Raw genomic sequence first — 18580 nt, 5'->3', positions numbered from 1 at the left:
GTTGTTGGAAAATCCAACAATTGTCCGATGGAGCATACAAACGGTCGGATTTTCCGACAAAAGCCTGTCACCACACAATTCCCATCGGAAAATCCGATCGTGTGTATGAGGCTTTAGGCTGGAAAAATACATCAGCACAGGGGATGTCCTTGCAAATTTTAAAATCTTTGGGGCCCCTGGCTAGATACCGATACCGCAGGCAAGAGTCCATTAGAATCAGTAATGGATAGGTTACTAATTGGTTCAGTGGTGTTCCCATGATAGAATGACTTACTAGTGTATGCATTGGTAGCTTTAGCGTAATGAGATTATCCAATCTACTGTTTACTCATGATGCAATTGTACGGTCTTTTGATAAAATGGTGAGCTACGATTGTATCACTTCTAATACAGTGCTGTGAAAATGTATTTGCCCCTTCCCGATTTTTTTGCATATTTCTCACACTTAAATTATTCAGATCAAACACATTTTTATATTACACAAAGATAACCCGAGTAAATCCAAGATGCAGGTTTTTAAAAAAAAAAATTTCCCCCTTAATAAATTAAATAAGTTCAAACCTGCCTGGCCCCCACCCCCCCTAGGCTGAATCATGAACGAACTGCGATTAACCACAATTTTTACGAAAGCAGAGATAAATTTCACTTGCCACACCCAGGCCTGATTACTGCCACACCTGTTGAATCAAGAAATCACATAAATAAAAGCTGTCTGACAAAGTGAAGCACGCCAACAGATCACAAAAAGACACAAATCTAAAGACATTCAAGAACAGATTAGAAACAAAATAATGTACATGTAAGGGTCAAGGAAGGGTTTTCAAAGTAATTTGTAAGGCTTTGGAACTCCAGTGAACCACGGGGAGAGCCATTATCCACAAATGGAGATAACTTGGAACAGTGATGAATCTTCCCAGGAGTGGCCGGCTTACAAAAATTACTCCAAGAGCATGACGACGACTCATCCAGGAGGTCATAAAAGAACCCAGAACAACATCTAAAAGAACAGCAGGCCTCACTTGCCTCGGGTAAGATCAGTGTTCATGATTCAACAATAAAGACTGGACAAAAATGGCATCCATAGGAGAGTTCCAAGGCCAAAGCCACTGGTGACAAAAAATAACACAGGCTCATCTTACATTTACCAAAAAACATCTTCATTATCCCCAAGACTTTTAGGCAAATATTCTGTGGACCGATGAGACAAAAAAATTTTTTTTTGGAAGGTGTGTGTCCCGTTACATCTGGCATAAAACGAATACAGCATTTCATAACAAGATCATACCAACAGTCAGACACTGTGTGGTGGTAGCGTGATGGTCTGGGGCTGCTTTACAGCTTGAGGACCTGGAAAACTTACCATAATTGATGGAACCATGAATTCCGGCCATCAGTTTGTGACCTCAAGGGCACTTGGGTTATGCAGCAGGACATTGATCCACCTCAAAATAGTTCAAACCAGGGTTGTCCCGATACCGATACTAGTATCAGTACCGATACAGAGCATTTGCGCGAGTACTTGTACTCGCGCAAATCCTCCCGATGCCTGATCCGATACCTGGGAGAGAGAGGCAGCGTGTAATGCCTGTGTCCGTGTATAATGCTCCAACGGCAGCCATCCAGTGTATAAAAGCCGCGCCCTCCTCCTCCTCGTCTGACTCGTCAGCAAGTGAGTCAGTGTGCTGCCCATCACGGACACCCTCTCATCCTCATCCCATGGACAAGGATGAGAGGATGTCCGTGATAGGCAGAACACTAACTCACTGCTGGTAAACGGAGTTCCCCTATCACGGACGAGGAGGAGGATGCGCGGCTTTTGTACACTGGATGGCTGCAGTCTGAGCATTACACACGGACACAGGCATTACACGCTGCCTCTCTCTCCCAGGTATCAAATTGGGTAGGTCGTGGTCCTCCAAAATGGTACTAACACACAGTAAAAAATAATAATGGAATAGTGACATATACAGCAACCACAGAGATCCATGTTGCCAAAAAGGGCCACAAAGGACCTCAACCACATAAAATAAAACACCACCATGATATTCACCTTGTGCCCATCAGTGATCAGCATACACTTCCATGCTGCAGACAACAATACAGGCCATTAAAACCTTGCCCTCATAAATAAAAATGTCACTCCAAGCCTGACTTCACCCCCATGCCAACTGCTGGAGATTGCATTACAGTAGAGCACAACTGCTTGTATGAAGTATGCTAACAAGTGCACTTCATTCATCACAGATGTCACATTTCCCTTGATGGTGTGCAGATGGGGAATTAGATGAGTGCTGCTAAGTACAATGTTTTCAAACCTCTTTGTATTCTAAGAACTCCAACCAGTAAAACATTGGTTATGCTAGGTGTTGGACCACAATATTACTTCCTTTTTCTCTGTCCTGCTATTAGGGCTGCAGACTGGCTGGTATCTTTTATCAAAGGACTTCTAAACTGAGACAACAGGTTTCAATGCGTCACCGTCACATGACATTAAAAAAAAGTATCGGTAATCGGTATCGGCGAGTACTTGGAAAAAAAGTATCGGTACTTGTACTCGGTCTTAAAAAAGTGGTATCGGGACAACCCTAGTTCAAACAAAGCAAAATTTAGGTTGTGGAGTGGCCTAGTCAAAGCCCGGACTTAAAGCCAATTGAGATGCTATAACATTACCTTACCAAGGCCATTCATGATGGAAAACCCTCCAATGTGGCTGAATTAAAACAATTCTGCAAAGAAGAGTGGGCCAAAATTGCTCAACAGCAATGTGAAAGACTCAATGCCAGTTATCGCAAACGCTTTATTGCAGTTGTTGCCGCCAAGGGTGGCACAACTAGTTTTTAGGTTTAGGGCACACATAGCCAGGCAGGTTTGGACAGCTTTTTTGCCTTAATAAAGGAAACCATCATGTAAAAACTGTACCGCTCCTCTTCCTCTCTACCTGCTGACACCCGCCATGACTGTCCCAGAACCGCTGATGGGCAGGCAGAGCCCAGTAAGCATGACGAGGGGTGCCGGTACCAGGGGTGCGTGAGAGCGATCGGGTGGTAGCGGCGCCGCCCCAACGCTCTCATTTGACAGGCAGGAGGCTGCCTGTTTTTTTTTTACTTACAATCCCAGTTGTTGTAGCCGGCGGCTATGGCCGCCCACAGTATCACGGGAGCGCGTACGCAAGCTAACCTCCTTGGGAGGTCGCTTCCCGGAGGGGGGGGGGGGGTTAGCTCCTGCGGGGAGGAGCCGAGACAGCCGGCGAGGGCCCCCATAAGACGAGGATCGGGGCCACTCTGTGCAAAACGAGCTGCACAGTGGAGGGAAGTATGAAATACACCTTTACAACTCCTTTAAGAGGACCGAAAGGCAATATTCAATCTCCCCTTTGTCCATAAAGTTGATATGGGGTTCTTCAGCCATCAATAGCCAAATGTAGTTTAACCGCTTCAATACTGGGCACTTCTACCCCTTTCCTGCCCAGGCCAAGTTTCAGCTTTCAGCACTGTCACACTTTGAATGACAATTGGGCGGGTCATGCAACAGTATTTAACCCATTTCGCCGACAGGTCCATACGTTGTACGGACCCAATGGTGGGGGGTATTGCACACAATCCGGTGGCTGCAGCAACTGGGATTGTGTGTGAAACAGCCTCTTGCCTGTCATGTGAGAGCGTTGGGGCGGCGCCGCTAACGCCCGATCGCTCTCACACCCCTGGTATTGGTGCCACCCGCCATGCTTACTGGGCTCTGCCTGCCCATCAGCGGGCCTGGGTCAGTCATGTCAGGCGTCAGCGGGTAGAGAGAAAGAAGAGCGGATACACGTCCGCTCTCCTCCCCTCCTTGCAGTGACCCGGAAAGCGACGCCTCTAAAGTCACTTCCGGGTCACGTTCTCTGTGTCCCCGGCTCGTTTTGCAGAGAAAGGATGTTTTGCAAAGCGATCTGCATTGCAAAACAATCAGTGAAATACAGGGGGAGAGACATGCAGGGTGTTTTAGACCCTGCATATCTCAATAAAGAGAACCTAACACCAAAAAAAACATCACATAGGGGACCATTTGTCCCCTATGTAATGGGGGAAAAAAAAAGTTACACCCAAGCACATAAAATACCCCCCATAATTTGAGGCTCCCCACATATACACACACGTAAACGCATGCGTCTGGGCGCCAACACTTGAAAACATTTTTTGCGATACAACTCGCCGTGTACGCCAGAGTGAGAGCAATAATTCTAGCACCAGAACTCCTCTGTAACACTAAACTGATATATATAGGGGGCCTTTGAAGTGTCGCCTATATAGAATATAGGGTACTGAAGTTTGACGCCATTTTACGGGCACAAAAAAAATTATCATGCGCCATAAAAAAAAAAAGGAACTACCGCTATTTTATTCTCTAGGGTGTCTGCTTTCAGAAAATATACCGTATGTTTGGGGTTTTGTGTAATCTTCAGGCCTAAAAATTAATTTAAACATGTGTGCAAAAAACACAAAAACAGCTCTGGCAGCGAAAGGGGTTATCACAGCTGGTTTTTTTTTTTTTTTTAAAGCAAAAAATAACACATCCCAGAAAAAAAAAGACCAAAAAAAGTACAAGAAGAAAAAAAAAGTAAAAAAAAAAAAAAAGTGGTTTAATTTCTTTTAGAAAATTTTGTAAATAAGTAATTTTTCCTCCTTCACTGATGTGCCTCAAAGAGGCAGCACCAATAGGCAGGCACTGACTAGCATTACAGATTGGCACTGTTGGGACTGCACTGATGATCAGTGCCCCTTTATCTGTACGGGGGATCTTCCCTATGAGATGCCACTGATCGGCTCTCCACACCTCACACTGTCAAGTGTGAGGCGAGGAGAGCCGATAACTAGCAGAACTCCCAGAACAAGAGAGCAACACGCCTATTGTCATTTGTCAATACGGCAGGCGCCGTGGGGTCGCACGCGACCCGGTCCATGGCTGCGGGACTCGCGGACCCGATCTCCGCTGGAGTCCCGCGATCGGTCCCCGGAGCTGAAGAATGGGGAGAGCTGTGTGAAAACACAGCTTCCCCGTTCTTCACTGTGGCGCTGTCATCGATCGTGTGTTCCCTTTTATAGGGAACCACAATCGATGACGTCAGACCTACAGCCACACCCCCCTACAGTTAGAAACACAAATGAGGTCACACATAACCCCTTCAGCGCCCCCCTGTGATTAACTCCCAAACTGCAACTGTCATTTTCACAGTAAACAATGCATTTTAAATGCATTTTTTGCTGTGAAAATGACAATGTTCCCAAAAATGTGTCAAAATTGTCCGAAGTGTCCGCCATAATGTCGCAGTCACAGAAAAAAATCGCTGATCGCCGCCATTAGTAGTAAAATAAAAATAAAAAAATAAAAATGCAATAAAACTATCCACTTTTTTGTAAACGCTATAAATTTTGCGCAATCACCAATCGATAAACGCTTATTGCGATTTTTTTTTACCAAAAATAGGTAGAAGAATACGTATCGGCCTAAACTGAGGGAAAAAAATAGTTTTATATATTTTTGGGGGATATTTATCATAGAAAAAAGTAAAAATATTGAATTTTTTTCAAAATTGTCACTCTATTTTTGTTTATAGCGCAAAAAATAAAAACCGCAGAGGTGATCAAATACCACCAAAAGAAAGCTCTATTTGTGGGAAAAAAGACGCCAATTTTGTTTGGAAGCCACGTCGCACGACCGCGCAATTGTCAGTTAAAGCGACGCAGTGCCTAATCGCAAAAACTGACCAGGTCCTTTAGCTGCCTAAAGGTCCGGGTCTTAAGTGGTTAAAAAGGAAAGCAGTCAGGGTTAGATCCAGAACACACAAAGAAAATGGAGCATGTACCTTTTAGATATTCTCTAATCTTTCCTTTCAGCTCAGTAGATTTCTTTCTGCTTCGTTCACAGATTACCTGTATGCACACAAATTATTCATTAATTAAATATTCAGAGGTACAGTCATCTGTTTCATTTAATTGGCAGTCATGTGGGATACTGATACATTAGAGCAGCAAGGATAAGCCGGATGCACACAGTAGAAAACCATGCACTAAATATAAAAAAAAACATCATACGAAGTACTAAAAAGGCCAAGTTCACTTAAAAAAAAAAAAAAAAGGAAGGACACACATACACCACAAGATTTTGCATGCAAGAAGAAAAAATTGGATTTTTGGTACTCACCATAAAATCCTTTTCTCTGTCGTCCATGGATGGACACAGCTCCTTAAAATCTTGACATGTGGTTTATGTTCCTGTTCATAGGAGAGGACTAGGCAGAACATCTTAAAACATGCAACTTTAACAGAGTTGAACATCCCCGCCCAGCGGTCGGTCCCTGCGGTCAGAACCCCTCAACCTGCAGCAATGCAGCTCAGTTCTTCAAAAAGCAGTACAAACTTAAAAAGGAGGGGTGGGTGCTGTGTCCATTCATGGACGACAGGGTAAAGGATTTTACGGCGAGTACAACAAATACTATTTTCTCCTTAAATCTTGACATGTGGGACGTCCCCAAGCAGTGTAAAAAAACGAGGGGTGGGAACAGCAATCAAAAGAAGACTTAACTTCACCCCAAACAAACAGAGCTCCTCAACGGAGGAGTTGCAACCTCAAAAAGCCGCCTGCAAAACCTTGCGGCCAAAGGAAGCATTCGAAGATGCACTCATATCAACCTTGTAAAACGTTGAGAAAGTGTGAACAGACGACCCGGTCGCCGCCTTACACACCTGTGAGACAGATGCTTGGATGTCAGAAAGCCCAGGAGGCACCAATTGCCCTGGTCAAATGCGCTGTGACAGGAAAGGGAGGCGCCCGCCCCTTAAGGGCATAGGCCTGAATGAAGATCTGCCTGATCCACCTAGAAATGGTGGCCGACGAGACCGCCAGGCCCTTCTGTGGACCAGACACCGACACGAACAGTGAGTCAGATCTCCGGAACGGAGCCATAGCAGACAGGTACACCCGTAGGGCACGTACCACGTCCAAAGTATGTAGCTGAGAACACAAGGATGGAAGTACAATTTCCTTGTTTAGGTGAAAGGCTGAAACTACATTAGAAAGGAAGGGCTGCGGATGCAATACCGCTTTATCCTTATGGAGGACTAAGTAAAGCGACTAGCAAGACAAGGCGGCCAATTCAGAAACCCTTCTGACTGATGTAATGGCAACTAGAAAATAAACTTTCTGAGAAAGCATTGAGAGGAATCCAATATTCTCAAAGGGAGGTTCCTGAAGCATTGAGAGCACCAGATTCGAATCCCGTGGAGGAAGCGGTGGTCTAATCTGGTGAATCGCGTGTCGGACTCCCTGTACAAAACGTACTTACCAGTGAGTGGTCAGCGGTCGTTAGATTTCAACCATGGCTGTTTTCTTCCGCCTCTTAATAGTGCTTATGGCAAGTTTCTGATCCACTCAGCGCTGTAAGAACAGCAGGATCCGAGAAACCGAATAAACCCGTGGGCGCCAAGCCATCTCTTCACACAGAGATGTATGCCTTCCAAGTGCGATTGTAGATCTTCCGGGAAGAAGATTTCCGGGCCCTCAACATGGTGGAGATTACCAAATCTGACAGACCACGGTCCCTTAGTACCTGGCTTTCAATAGCCATGCCGTTAAAGCCAGCGACTGTAAAGCAGGATGAAGTATGGGACCTTGAGACAGAAGGTCCTCCCGCATTGACAGGTCAGGGAGCGTCTGCTACCAGTCTCACGATGTCAGCGTATCAGGGACGCCGGGGCCAGTCTGGGGTGATTAGAATCACTTGAATCCCCTCGGCCTCCACACTGCGGAGCAGACGAGGAAGCAATTTCATTGGGGGAAAGGTATAAATTATCCGATACTGACCCCATGGAGCCACCAACGCGTCTGTCCAGGGATCCCTGGACCTGGCCACAAACCGACACCTTGCAATTGAGTCAAGAGGCCAGGAGATACACCCGGAGGGGTTTCAAAACCAGATATGGAACGACCACTGTCCTTGGTCCAGCATCTGGCGACGCAGATAGTCCGCCTGCCAGTTTTCTTCGCCCAGAATGTAAACAGCCAATAGAGCTCCTTTCGGCCCATCTTAGGATGTGAGCGACCTCCAACGCTGCGGCCAAGCTCCTTGTTCCTCCCTGATGGTTGACATAAGTCAGTGGAGGGAAAGGAGTAGATCAGCTGATACTGCCCCCACGGGGCCACCAACGCGTCCGTCGCGTCGGCCCAGGGGTCTCTCGACCTGGCCACAAACCTTAACACCTTTCGATTGAGTCGTGAAGCCAGAAGGTCACGCCCCACCTATTGCAAACAAGTTGAAACACATCCGGGTGTAACGACCACCCTCCTTGGTCCATCATTTGGCGGCTTAGATAGTCCGCCTGCCAGTTTATGCCTGAAATGTATACAGCCGATAGAGCCGGCATGCTCCGTTCTGCCCACCTCAGAATGTGAGCCACCGCCGAGGCTGCTGCCGAGCTCCTCGTCCCCCCTTGATGGTTGACATATGCCACTGCCATGGCGTTGTCCGACTGGATGCTGACAGGACGCCCTTGAAGTCTCTGCGACCACTTGGAGAGACACAGTCTGATCGCTCAAAGTTCGAGGACCTTGATCGGTAGGAGAGATTCTTCCGGAGTCCAGCAGCCCTGGGCCAACTGAACCCCCCAGACTCCCCGAACTGGTCAGGCTGGCGTCCGTCGTGATCACACAGTCCAGTGGAAAGGAAGGAAAGACTTTCCGGACTGAAGTCCTGGGGATGTCAGCCACCAAGTCAGAGAGGCCCTGACTAGGCGACTTACCTGAATCTGATGATCCAGAGACGATGAGGATTTGTTTAATTTGGACAGAATCTCCCTCTGCAGCACCCCAGTATGGGATTGGGCATACAGTACTGCCTCAAAGGAGGCTACCATAAGGCCCAGGACTCTCATACAGAAACAGAGAGACGACCATTTGCGGGATATCAACGACCTCACTGCAGCCTGGAGCTTCTGCAACTTCTCTGGGAGGGAGAAAAACTCTCGCCTCCGATGAGTCCAGAATCAGCCCCAGGTATTCTAGGCGCTGAGTCAGAACACCGACTTCTAGGAGGTTCAGTATCCATCCAAAGTCTTGGAGAGTCTGACTGGCTATAGACATGTCCTCCAATTCTGAGCTGGAAGCAGCTCTTAGAAAAAGATAGCCTAAGTAACCTACGACGGCAATGCCTCGCTGTCTCAGCAAAGCTAGAATCGGGGCGAGCACCTTGGTGAAAACTCTTGGTGCCGACGCTAGGCCAAAGGGGAGAGCCACAAATTGATAGTGGTCCTCCCCGACCGCGAAACGCAGGAACCTCTGGTACCCGTCGCATATGGGGACATGCAAGTACGCGTCGATGTCCAGGGACGCCAGAAAGTCCCTGGGATGAAGCACAGCTACCACCGAGCTAATCGATTCCATCCTGAATTTCCGAACCTTTACAAACGCTTTGAGGGCCTTGATGTCTTGGATTGGACGAATTCCGTCCTTCTTTGGGACCACAAACAGATTCTAGTAGAATCCCTGAAACCTGTCCTGCGGTGCTTACGATTACCCCGGGCCTCAACAAGTCTTGAACTGCCCCAGTCAGGGCAGTCCAACGAGATGGCAGGAGAGGAAGATTTGAGGAAAAGAATCTGTTTGGTGGACAAGAAAGAAACTCGATCTTGTACCCTGAAGAGACCACTTCGCAAACCCACTGGTCGGAAAGCAGGGAGGTCCAGCGAGCTGTGAACTTGCGAAGATGTGGGGGCAAAACTTCATACGGAAGCGGATTTGTTTGCGGGCTTTGATTGCTTGTACACCCAGGGATGCTTCTGTCCCCCAGTTGAGCCTTTATCGGCTTGGGAGGGTCTGCTAGCGGGCCCTGACTGACGTTACCGCCGAAAATACCGCTTTTGTGCGGGGAAGGAAGGCCCCGGCTTACGGGATGGCCCTTTACCCTTGGTGAACTGAGGTAGAAGTGTGCTCTTACCTCCAGTAACATCCTTAATGTCGTCCAGTGAAGCACCAAAGAGCCTCCCACCTTTGAAAGGCAAATCTGTCAGAGCTTTATTAGAAGCTTGGTCAGCGGACCAGCATTTCAGCCATATCAGGCGGCGCAAGACCACCACGGATACAGAGGCCCTGGAGATTAAAGGAGTCGCATCCAGAATTGCATCATATGTACACCAGACCCTGCACCTGCTGGTCGGCCAGTGTCACAATTTCTTGTGGGAGCTGATCCTCCTCCACTGCCTGGTGCAAAAGTTTAGCCCATTCAGTGAGTGTATGAGACACCAAAGTCGCAGCCACCAACGGCCGCAACGCTGACCCCAGCATGGCGAACACGGTCAGAGTCACCGCTTCGGATCTCCTATCAGTAGGGTCCTTAAAAGCAGGGGTCCCCTCTACTGGGATAGTGGGTACCTTGTTCAACCTTGATACTGGGGGGGGGGGGGGGGGGGTGGTCAAGCCCATTTTTTCCAAAAGGCTCTTCAAAGGAGTAACGGACCGCCATGCGCTGAGGGACCACAAAGGACCCCCGCAGCCGTTCCCATTCCTTATCTATCAAAGAAATCAACATAAGGAAAAACCTTTACATAGTGGGTCGGTTTGTGTGACCCAAAAGGGTACCGACACCCCAGTGGATGTCCCAGCAGTATCTTCAAGCTTAAGGGTGTGCTTTACTGCATTGATAAGTGCTCCCACAAGTGCTCTGTCCTGCACTGACCCAGATGAAGGGGTCCTCAGTGCCCGGACATTCCTGGTCCGCATCCTCTGACACCCCAGAACAGGGGTCCTGTGCTGCAGCCAGGCCCAAGTCAGAGTCAGAGCATTCCCCAGGAGATGGTGGGGGGAGGGGTGCTTTTTACCCCCCTTACGCCCGCATGGCAACAAATGACTCCAGGTCTGCCGACAAATTGTCCATGGTAACCGCAGGTGCAGGGGCACCAGCTGCTGCCTCTGGAATGTCTGGGGAAAAATACCAGCTTCAGACTCCATTCTGACCCACTGACAGTCCTTAGGGACCAAGTCAAGACACTTGTGACAAAAAATGTCCACCCTCCTAGCTGCGCTGACCGGGGGAGTTAGCCAGGCCAAGCCACACAGGAAAAAAACACTCCAAAATGGCCGCCGGACTCCTCAGGAAAAAAGGGGCGCGTGCTACTGAAAATGGCGGCCCGCAATGAAGACTTGCACCACAGCGCGGCCACGACAAAATGGGCGCCAACGAAATTTTTCAATGCATAAAAAAAAACACACTAGAAAACGGCGCCCAAACACACAGGTGGACGAGAAGGCCACAGGGACGCTGAGTGGAGGCTCCCAAAAGACACACCACCCCCACAAAGAGCGGACCCCGACACTTCCACAGCCCCCAACCGGGATATGGAAACCCCTACAGGTACACCCCTCCGATGTAGCAGGCCCCGCCATGGGGAGGAGGAAAGAGGGGGGGGGGGGACACAGAGGGAAGGGAGGACAGGGGACCCCCTAATGACCCTCCAGGAAGCCCAGCTGTTCCAAACCGACAAAACAGGAGGCCATGCGTGGACATTGCTGGTGCGTTCCAGACAGAACCATGGCCCACTGTGACTGAACCCCGAGTAGGCCAGGCATATGTGGGCCCCGGAGTAAAAAACTCACCGGCCACCCCTGGAGCAAATGGGGCATGTTGTGGCCGACCCAGCGCTCAGCTAAGGTCTGCTCACGCTCGAAGGCCGGACTGGGGAGACTACCAGGATCTATAATATCAGGCTTGTGGCTGGCACTTGATAGAAGATCTCAGGATCAAATAATAAAAAAATAAAATGTAAAAATTTCTGTAGGACTCTGGGCCCAAGGGGGAGCCAGGTCCATCTCCTCTACTAGGCAGAAAAAAAACTGAGCTGCATTGCTGCATGGTGAGGGATTATGACCGGAGGGACAGCCCCCTGGGCGGGGCTGTTCAACTCTGATAAAGTTACATGTTTTAAGATAACTAACATGTTCTGCCTAGTCCTCTTTTATGAACAGGAACATGTCAAGATTTAAGGAGCTGTGTCCGTCCATGGACGAAAAGTGCATTTTATTGCACCTGCAATTAGTGGATTGCGGCTGCAATGTCAAGCCCCTGCAGACACTCAGTACAGCCGTCTGCCTGTACCTCTATACGCACAGTTACTGAATTGCAGGAAGAGTCAATGAACTATGAAGGTGCTCAACGCCCTCGTAGGTCATTGAGAACTACCAGCTGTCTGCCATGGTGGCAGATGGGACTTGTACTTCATTCATTCCCAGATCTCTGAGCGAATAACACAGCTGTGTGGTCAGACCCTGCACAGTAGAACGGCCTTTAAAATGTGATAGCGGGTGCAGGAATAGAATTGGGGGTAGTGGGGAGTATAAATATAAAAAAATATGAAATGGCATATGCATGATTTATAGCAAACCAAAACATGTTCTATATTAAAAGTTATGCCAGGTAATGAAGTAATTACAGTGGCAAAGGTCAGGAAAAATAAAATTGTGTGCCAAGTTTGGGGTCCAGGGGACCCGGCCGGTACTGTGTTCCCAAAGTCTGGGAGATGAGGCGCAAAAAGGTGACTCGAGTATAAGCAGAGGGGGGCATTTTCAGCACAAAAAAATGTGCTGAAAAACTCGGCTTATACTCGAGTATATATGGTAATAGGCAAGCCAAGTAATAACTCTGATCCTTTAAGAATGCCGTTCACAGCAATTCTAGAATGTAACTTTTATTATGAAAAACAGAAAAGCAATATTACCTCTTCTGGCGTCTGTGCATACTTGTTTCTGGAATTTTTTATTATGTCAGGATGTGAACACAGCACATTGACTACCTCTGCATTTCCAAATTTGCAAGCAAAATGCAAAGGAGTATCAAAAGCCTGAAAAGAAAGTATAACACCAATATAAGAAAATATTTAGAGAGGATTTTTTTTTTTGGAAAGAAAACAAGCTATTAGTAAAATTATTTACCATTTTATCTGGTGTGTTAAGATAAAGGTCAACGATATACTGAATACGTTTCAGAAGCATACCATCATCATCATCGGGATACATAAGCCTCATGAATTCTGGGTTCTCCAAAGTATTTAGCAACAGCTGGCAGATCCCAGCCTGGTTCTCTTTGGCAGCTACATGCATGACATTGTACCTGCATCCTTCCTGTAGAATACAAAATACATTCAGAGCAAACACATTATATAGAAAACTAATTAGATGCAGAGACAGAAAGGTATAGAGGTCCACATCAACCAATCACAGATGAGCTTTCATCAATCTGACCAAATTTAACTGCTGCAAAAGTTTTGAGAAAATAAGTGCTTGTGTAAGTTATTAAATTGCATATTTTAATCTGCAACATTCTTATTCATTATTGAATATATACTTTATGTTAGTTATATGTTATGAAACTTTAAATGCATATATTAATTCAGAAAAGCTGTATGTATTTATTTATCTTGTAAAACCTAATAAACAGAAAAAAAAGAAGTGCTTGTAATAAGATACAGAAAAGTGTTTTTGGCAATATTTACCCCCAATTCTTTTTTTTTTACTATGGAGAGCAATAAAACCAGAATTTCACAAGGTTCAGCAAATTAAGAGTATAACTTAGGGCTCTTTCACACTTGTAGACTGCATCAGCGGATCTGGTACAGTCTAGATCTCTGTACCAGAGATCCTCGCTGATGACAAGATACATTCCTCTATGGGTTGTTAGATGTAAACCGCCTGTCTGTTTACATCCAACTGTCATCCGATCCGCCAAATGGATGGGGACCAGATCCCCCATTTGTCTGTTTTTTTGCAGATAGGATGTCAGTGGGTGCAAACGGACAAACGTCCATTTATATCTGCCACTCCATAGAGGGCAATGGATGGTCTGATCGGGTCCAAAACATACATTTTTTGTTTTGGATAGAGTGGAGAAGGATTAGAAAAACTGTCCATGCTTCCATTAGGGAAATTCACCCTCTCCATTTACCATGCTTACCATTATCACAAAGTGAAAGTAAAGAAAAACACAGATTTGGTGTTGTCCTCAGAACGCCAATAAAGGGAAAAACCTTCCTTTCAGTAGGGATGCCTTTTTTGGTGACAACCAGGGTTGCCCTTACTTTGGAGCTATTTCCTCTGACTTCCCAGTTTTGACATGGGACAGGAAGAAGGGAAATCTCCCCAATGGGATAGGACACATGGCAAAAATAAACCTGACAGAGGTTATAACCCTCCCTTACTCTATCCAAAAAAAAAAAAAAGATTGAAATTGTATGTACATGGATATAAAACTGGTTACACAAATATGTCCAGGGAGTAGTGATAAAGGACTCATTCTCTGAATGATCTAAAATTGAGTGGCATAACCCCAGGGTTCTGCCTTGTGACCAATGTTGTTCAATTTCTTTATTAATGATACAGAGGTTAGAATCAAGAGCTTGATTTTAGTGTTTGGCAATACCAAATTGTGCGGGGAAATAGGATTTTTGTACTCACCGTAAAATCCATTTCTCTGCGTTCACAGACGGACACAGCCTTCTTTGACATTAGGGTTATGCTTCTTCCTACCAGGAGATTTAGGCAGAATTCTACAGCACCTAAGGTGTTAAAACCTTTCCTTCATGCCACTCCTCCCAGGGGGCGTGGCTCCCCCAGGCATAACCCACACCCTGCTCTAGCAGCCTCAGTTCGTAACAAGCAGTACAAACAAAAGGAGGGGTGGGTGCTGCGTCCATCTATGAACGCAGAGAAATGGATTTTACGGTGAGTACAAAAATCTTATTTTCTCTTACATTCATAAACGTCCCCAAGCAGTGTCAAAAAATTTCGAGGGTACCTCTGCCCCTACGTTGCAGGACTGGCACCTCAGGGTGAATAGAATTGAAGACATGGAACAACTAATCCATCGTGCTAATGACACTCATGACAAATTTCGAGAAACTTGGGCATGTTGGATCCACTACAGGGAATCTTGCGTCTTGGTGGACCCAACTCTCCCCGCGGCTGCGTCCACGACCAAGCCCTCTGGGCAGTGATATCTCTGACCCCTACACAGCTGGTCTCTTCTTCTCCCTCCTGATATCCCCCCCCCCCCCGGTTTTATTTTATTTTTTTCCTCTCTCTCTCCCCCCTTCCCCGACTAGCCTCCCCAAACACTGCTGGTGCCCCGTGCCCTGGGGCCCCGCTTCGTCCACAGACAGCTCCCTCTGGGGTGGGTGGTTAGGGAGGGCCCTATATGGGTTTGGGATCACCTTGATATCTTACTATGCTCCTCCACCTGAGGTGTATCGATGTTGCCCGATGTTGTACTTACTCCTGTTCCTCCTGTATTGTGCTACTGGTTGAACCCAGTACTGGAAACGATTGTATGTCGTGTCAAATTCTTAATAAAATTGTTTTTAAAAAAAAAAAAAAATTTTTTTCGAGGGGTGGGAAAAATAACAGCAAACCAGGTTACACCCCAAACAAAACCGGAGTTACTCAACGGAGGAACTCCAACCTTAAACTGCCGCCTGTAACACCCTGCGGCCGAAGGAGGCATCAGAAGATGCACTCACATCCACCTTATAAAACTTTGAAAAAGTGTGGAGCGACGACCAGATCGCTGCCTTACACACCTGTAACAACAGAGGCTTGATGTCGGAAAGCCCAAGAGGCCCCGATCGCCCTGGTCGAATGCGCCGTGACCCGAAAAGGAGGCGCCCGCCCCTTCAGGGCATAGGCCTGAAGCACAACCTGTCGGATCCACCTGGAAATGGTGGCCGACGAGACTGCCAGGCCCTTACTGGGACCGGACACTGACACGAACAGTGAGTCCGACTTCCGGAACGGAGCCGTCAAGTAAACTCGAAGGGCCCGAACCACATCCAGAGAATGTAAAGTGGCCTCCTTCGGGTTCTTCGGCTGAGGACATAAGGATGGAAGAACAATGTCCTCGTTAATGTGAAAGGCCGAAACGACCTTCGGAAGAAAAGAGGGCTGCGGGCGCAGCACCGCCTTATCCTGATGGTTGACCAAGTAGGGGGCCTTGCAGGACAAGGCCGCCAGTTCAGACACCCTTCTGATAGAGGTAATAGCTACCAGAAAGACCACCTTCTGTGACAGAGTCAGCAAAGGGATCTTCCGAATGTCCTCAAAGGGGGCACGCTGAAGCGCCGAGAGGACCAAATTCAAGTCCCATGAAGGCAGTGGAGGGCGCACCGGAGGGGCCACATGACGGACCCCCTGCACAAACCCCCTGCGAATTAAGGAGTGCGCCACCAAGGGACGCTGAAAATAAACAGCCAGAGCAGAAATCCGACTCTTGATCGTGCTCAAGGCAAGAGCCTGGTCCACTCCCCGCTGCAGGAACAGCAGGATCCGGGACACCACGTATGTACGGGGGTGCCACTTCCTCTCCTCACACATAGAGATGTATGCTTTCCATGTACGATGGTAAATCTTCAGAGGAGTGGACTTCCGTGCACGCAGCATGGTAGAGATCACCGGGCCCGACAGGCCCCGGTCCTTCAGTACCTGGCTCTCAACAGCCACGCCGTTAACGCCAGTGACCGTAAAGCAGGATGGAAGATCGGACCCCGAGACAGGAGATCTTCTCTCAGGGGTAGACGCCAGGGAGCGTCTGCCACCAGACGTACCAGGTCCGCGTACCAAGAGCGACGTGGCCAGTCCGGGGCGATCAGGATTGTCGGAATCCCTTCAGCTTTCACCCTGCGCAGCAGGCGAGGGAGGAGCTTTAGAGGAGGGAAGGCGTAAATCAGGCGATAGTGACCCCAAGGAGCCACCAACGCTCGGACGCGTCTGCCCACAGGTCTTTTGACCTGGCCACGAACCGTGGCACCTTCCGATTGAGACGGGACAGAAGGTCCACGTCTGGAGCGCCCCATTTTTGGCACAGGTTCTGAAACACCTCCGGGTGGAGAGACCACTCCCCTGGATCCAGAGTCGTGCGACTTAGGAAGTCGGCTTGCCAATTCTGAACTCCCGGAATGTACATGGCCGACAGAGCCGAAACGGACCTTTCGGCCCAATGAAGTATGTGTGCGACCTCTGTCGTTGCAGCAGAGCTCCTTGTGCCGCCCTGATGATTGACGTACGCCACGGCCGTGGGGTTGTCGGACTGGATCCTGACAGAACGGCCCTGCAGCTCCAGGGACCACCTGGCAAGGCAGAGCTTGATTGCTCGGAGCTCCAGAATATTGATCGGCAGGCGGGACTCCTCCCGAGTCCAGCGCCCCTGGGCAGACTGGGTGCCCCAAACGCCCCCCCCCCAGCCGAAGAGGCTGGCATCCGTCGTGACCACTGTCCAGTGGCAGGGAAGAAAAGACTTCCCGGACCGAAGCACCGGAGACGTCAGCCACCACGCCAGGGAAGACTTGGCCAGATGGCTCAACCGAACCTGGTGATCCAGAGAAGATGGGACCTTGTCCCAACGTAACAGAATCTCTTTCTGTAGTACCCTGGTGTGGAATTGGGCATACGGAACCGCCTCGAAGGAGGCTACCATCAGGCCCAGAACTCTCATGCAGAAGCGAAGGGATGACCACCTTCGGGTCGACAACTGTCTTACCGCAGATTGCAGGGTCTTTAGTCTTTCCGTCGGGAGGAACACTATCGCCTCCACCGAATCCAAGACCAGACCCAGGTGTTCCAGACGCTGGGACGGTACCAACACTGACTTTCGGAGATTCAAAAGCCAGCCAAACTCTTGGAGAGTCCGACACGTGATAGACACGTCCTCCTCTAACTCTGAGCCTGAGGAAGCTCTCAGGAGAAGGTCGTCCAGATATCCCACGATAGCGATCCCTCGCTGCCTCAGCAAGGCCAGGATCGGGGCGAGCACCTTGGTGAAAACCCGCGGTGCCGAAGCCAGACCAAACGGGAGGGCCACAAATTGAAAGTGGTCCTCTCCGATCGCAAAGCGCAGATACCTTTAGTGTCTCATGCAAATGGGAACATGCAGGTATGCGTCCATGATGTCCAAGGACGCCATGAAGTCCCCCTGGTGGAGGGCCGCTACGATCGATCGGACCCACTCCATCCTGAATCTTTACACTTTGACAAAGGAGTTGAGGGCCTTTAGGTCCAGGATAGGGCGAACCCCTCCCTTCTTGGGGACCACGAACAGATTGGAGTAAAACCCCTGAAACCGTTCCTGCGAGGGAACCGGCACAATCACCCCCCTGTCCAGAAGATCCTGGACAGCCCCGGACAGGGCTAGCCGACGATCCGGAGGAAGTTGGAGGTTGGAGGGAAAAAATCTGTTTGGGGGACAAGAGAGAAACTATCTTGTACCCAGAGGCAACCACCTCGCAAACCCAACGGTCGGATAGAAGAGACTTCCACCGATCCGCGAATTTGCGAAGTCGTCCCCCCACCCGAGACCCGGGCGGGGCAGACCTTAATGCGGAAGGCGGCTTGTTGGGCTTGCGGAACCAGGTACGCTTCTGCCCTGCAGCGGGGGCTTTAGCACCTTGCGGACCCTTTCCCGCTGTGCTGGGCGCACAAAAAAACGCTTAGGGGTAGTAAAGCTAGGGCCTTGCTTACGGCGAGGTTCCTTACCCTTCCCAGACTGTGGGAGCAACGTGCTCTTACCACCGTGGCA

General features: G+C 48.7%; 1 protein-coding gene across 3 annotated transcripts in view; it reads right to left on the bottom strand.

The window, feature by feature from the left end:
* The window catches only part of ANKLE2 (ankyrin repeat and LEM domain containing 2), a 148054-nt gene that overhangs the window by 21024 nt on the left and 108450 nt on the right, over nt 1–18580 (bottom strand). For all 3 annotated transcript variants that reach the window (XM_040347805.1, XM_040347800.1, XM_040347801.1), the window contains exons 5-7: nt 12955–13143; nt 12741–12863; nt 5843–5909 (exon numbers count right to left, since the gene is read on the bottom strand). In XM_040347805.1, the coding sequence (XP_040203739.1) occupies nt 5843–5909; nt 12741–12863; nt 12955–13143 (379 nt within the window). The remainder of the gene's footprint in view (nt 1–5842; nt 5910–12740; nt 12864–12954; nt 13144–18580) is intronic.

Source organism: Rana temporaria, chromosome 1, assembly GCF_905171775.1.
Source record: "Rana temporaria chromosome 1, aRanTem1.1, whole genome shotgun sequence".
Taxonomy (NCBI): domain Eukaryota; kingdom Metazoa; phylum Chordata; class Amphibia; order Anura; family Ranidae; genus Rana; species Rana temporaria.
This window is presented reverse-complemented; position numbering and strand designations above follow the sequence as displayed.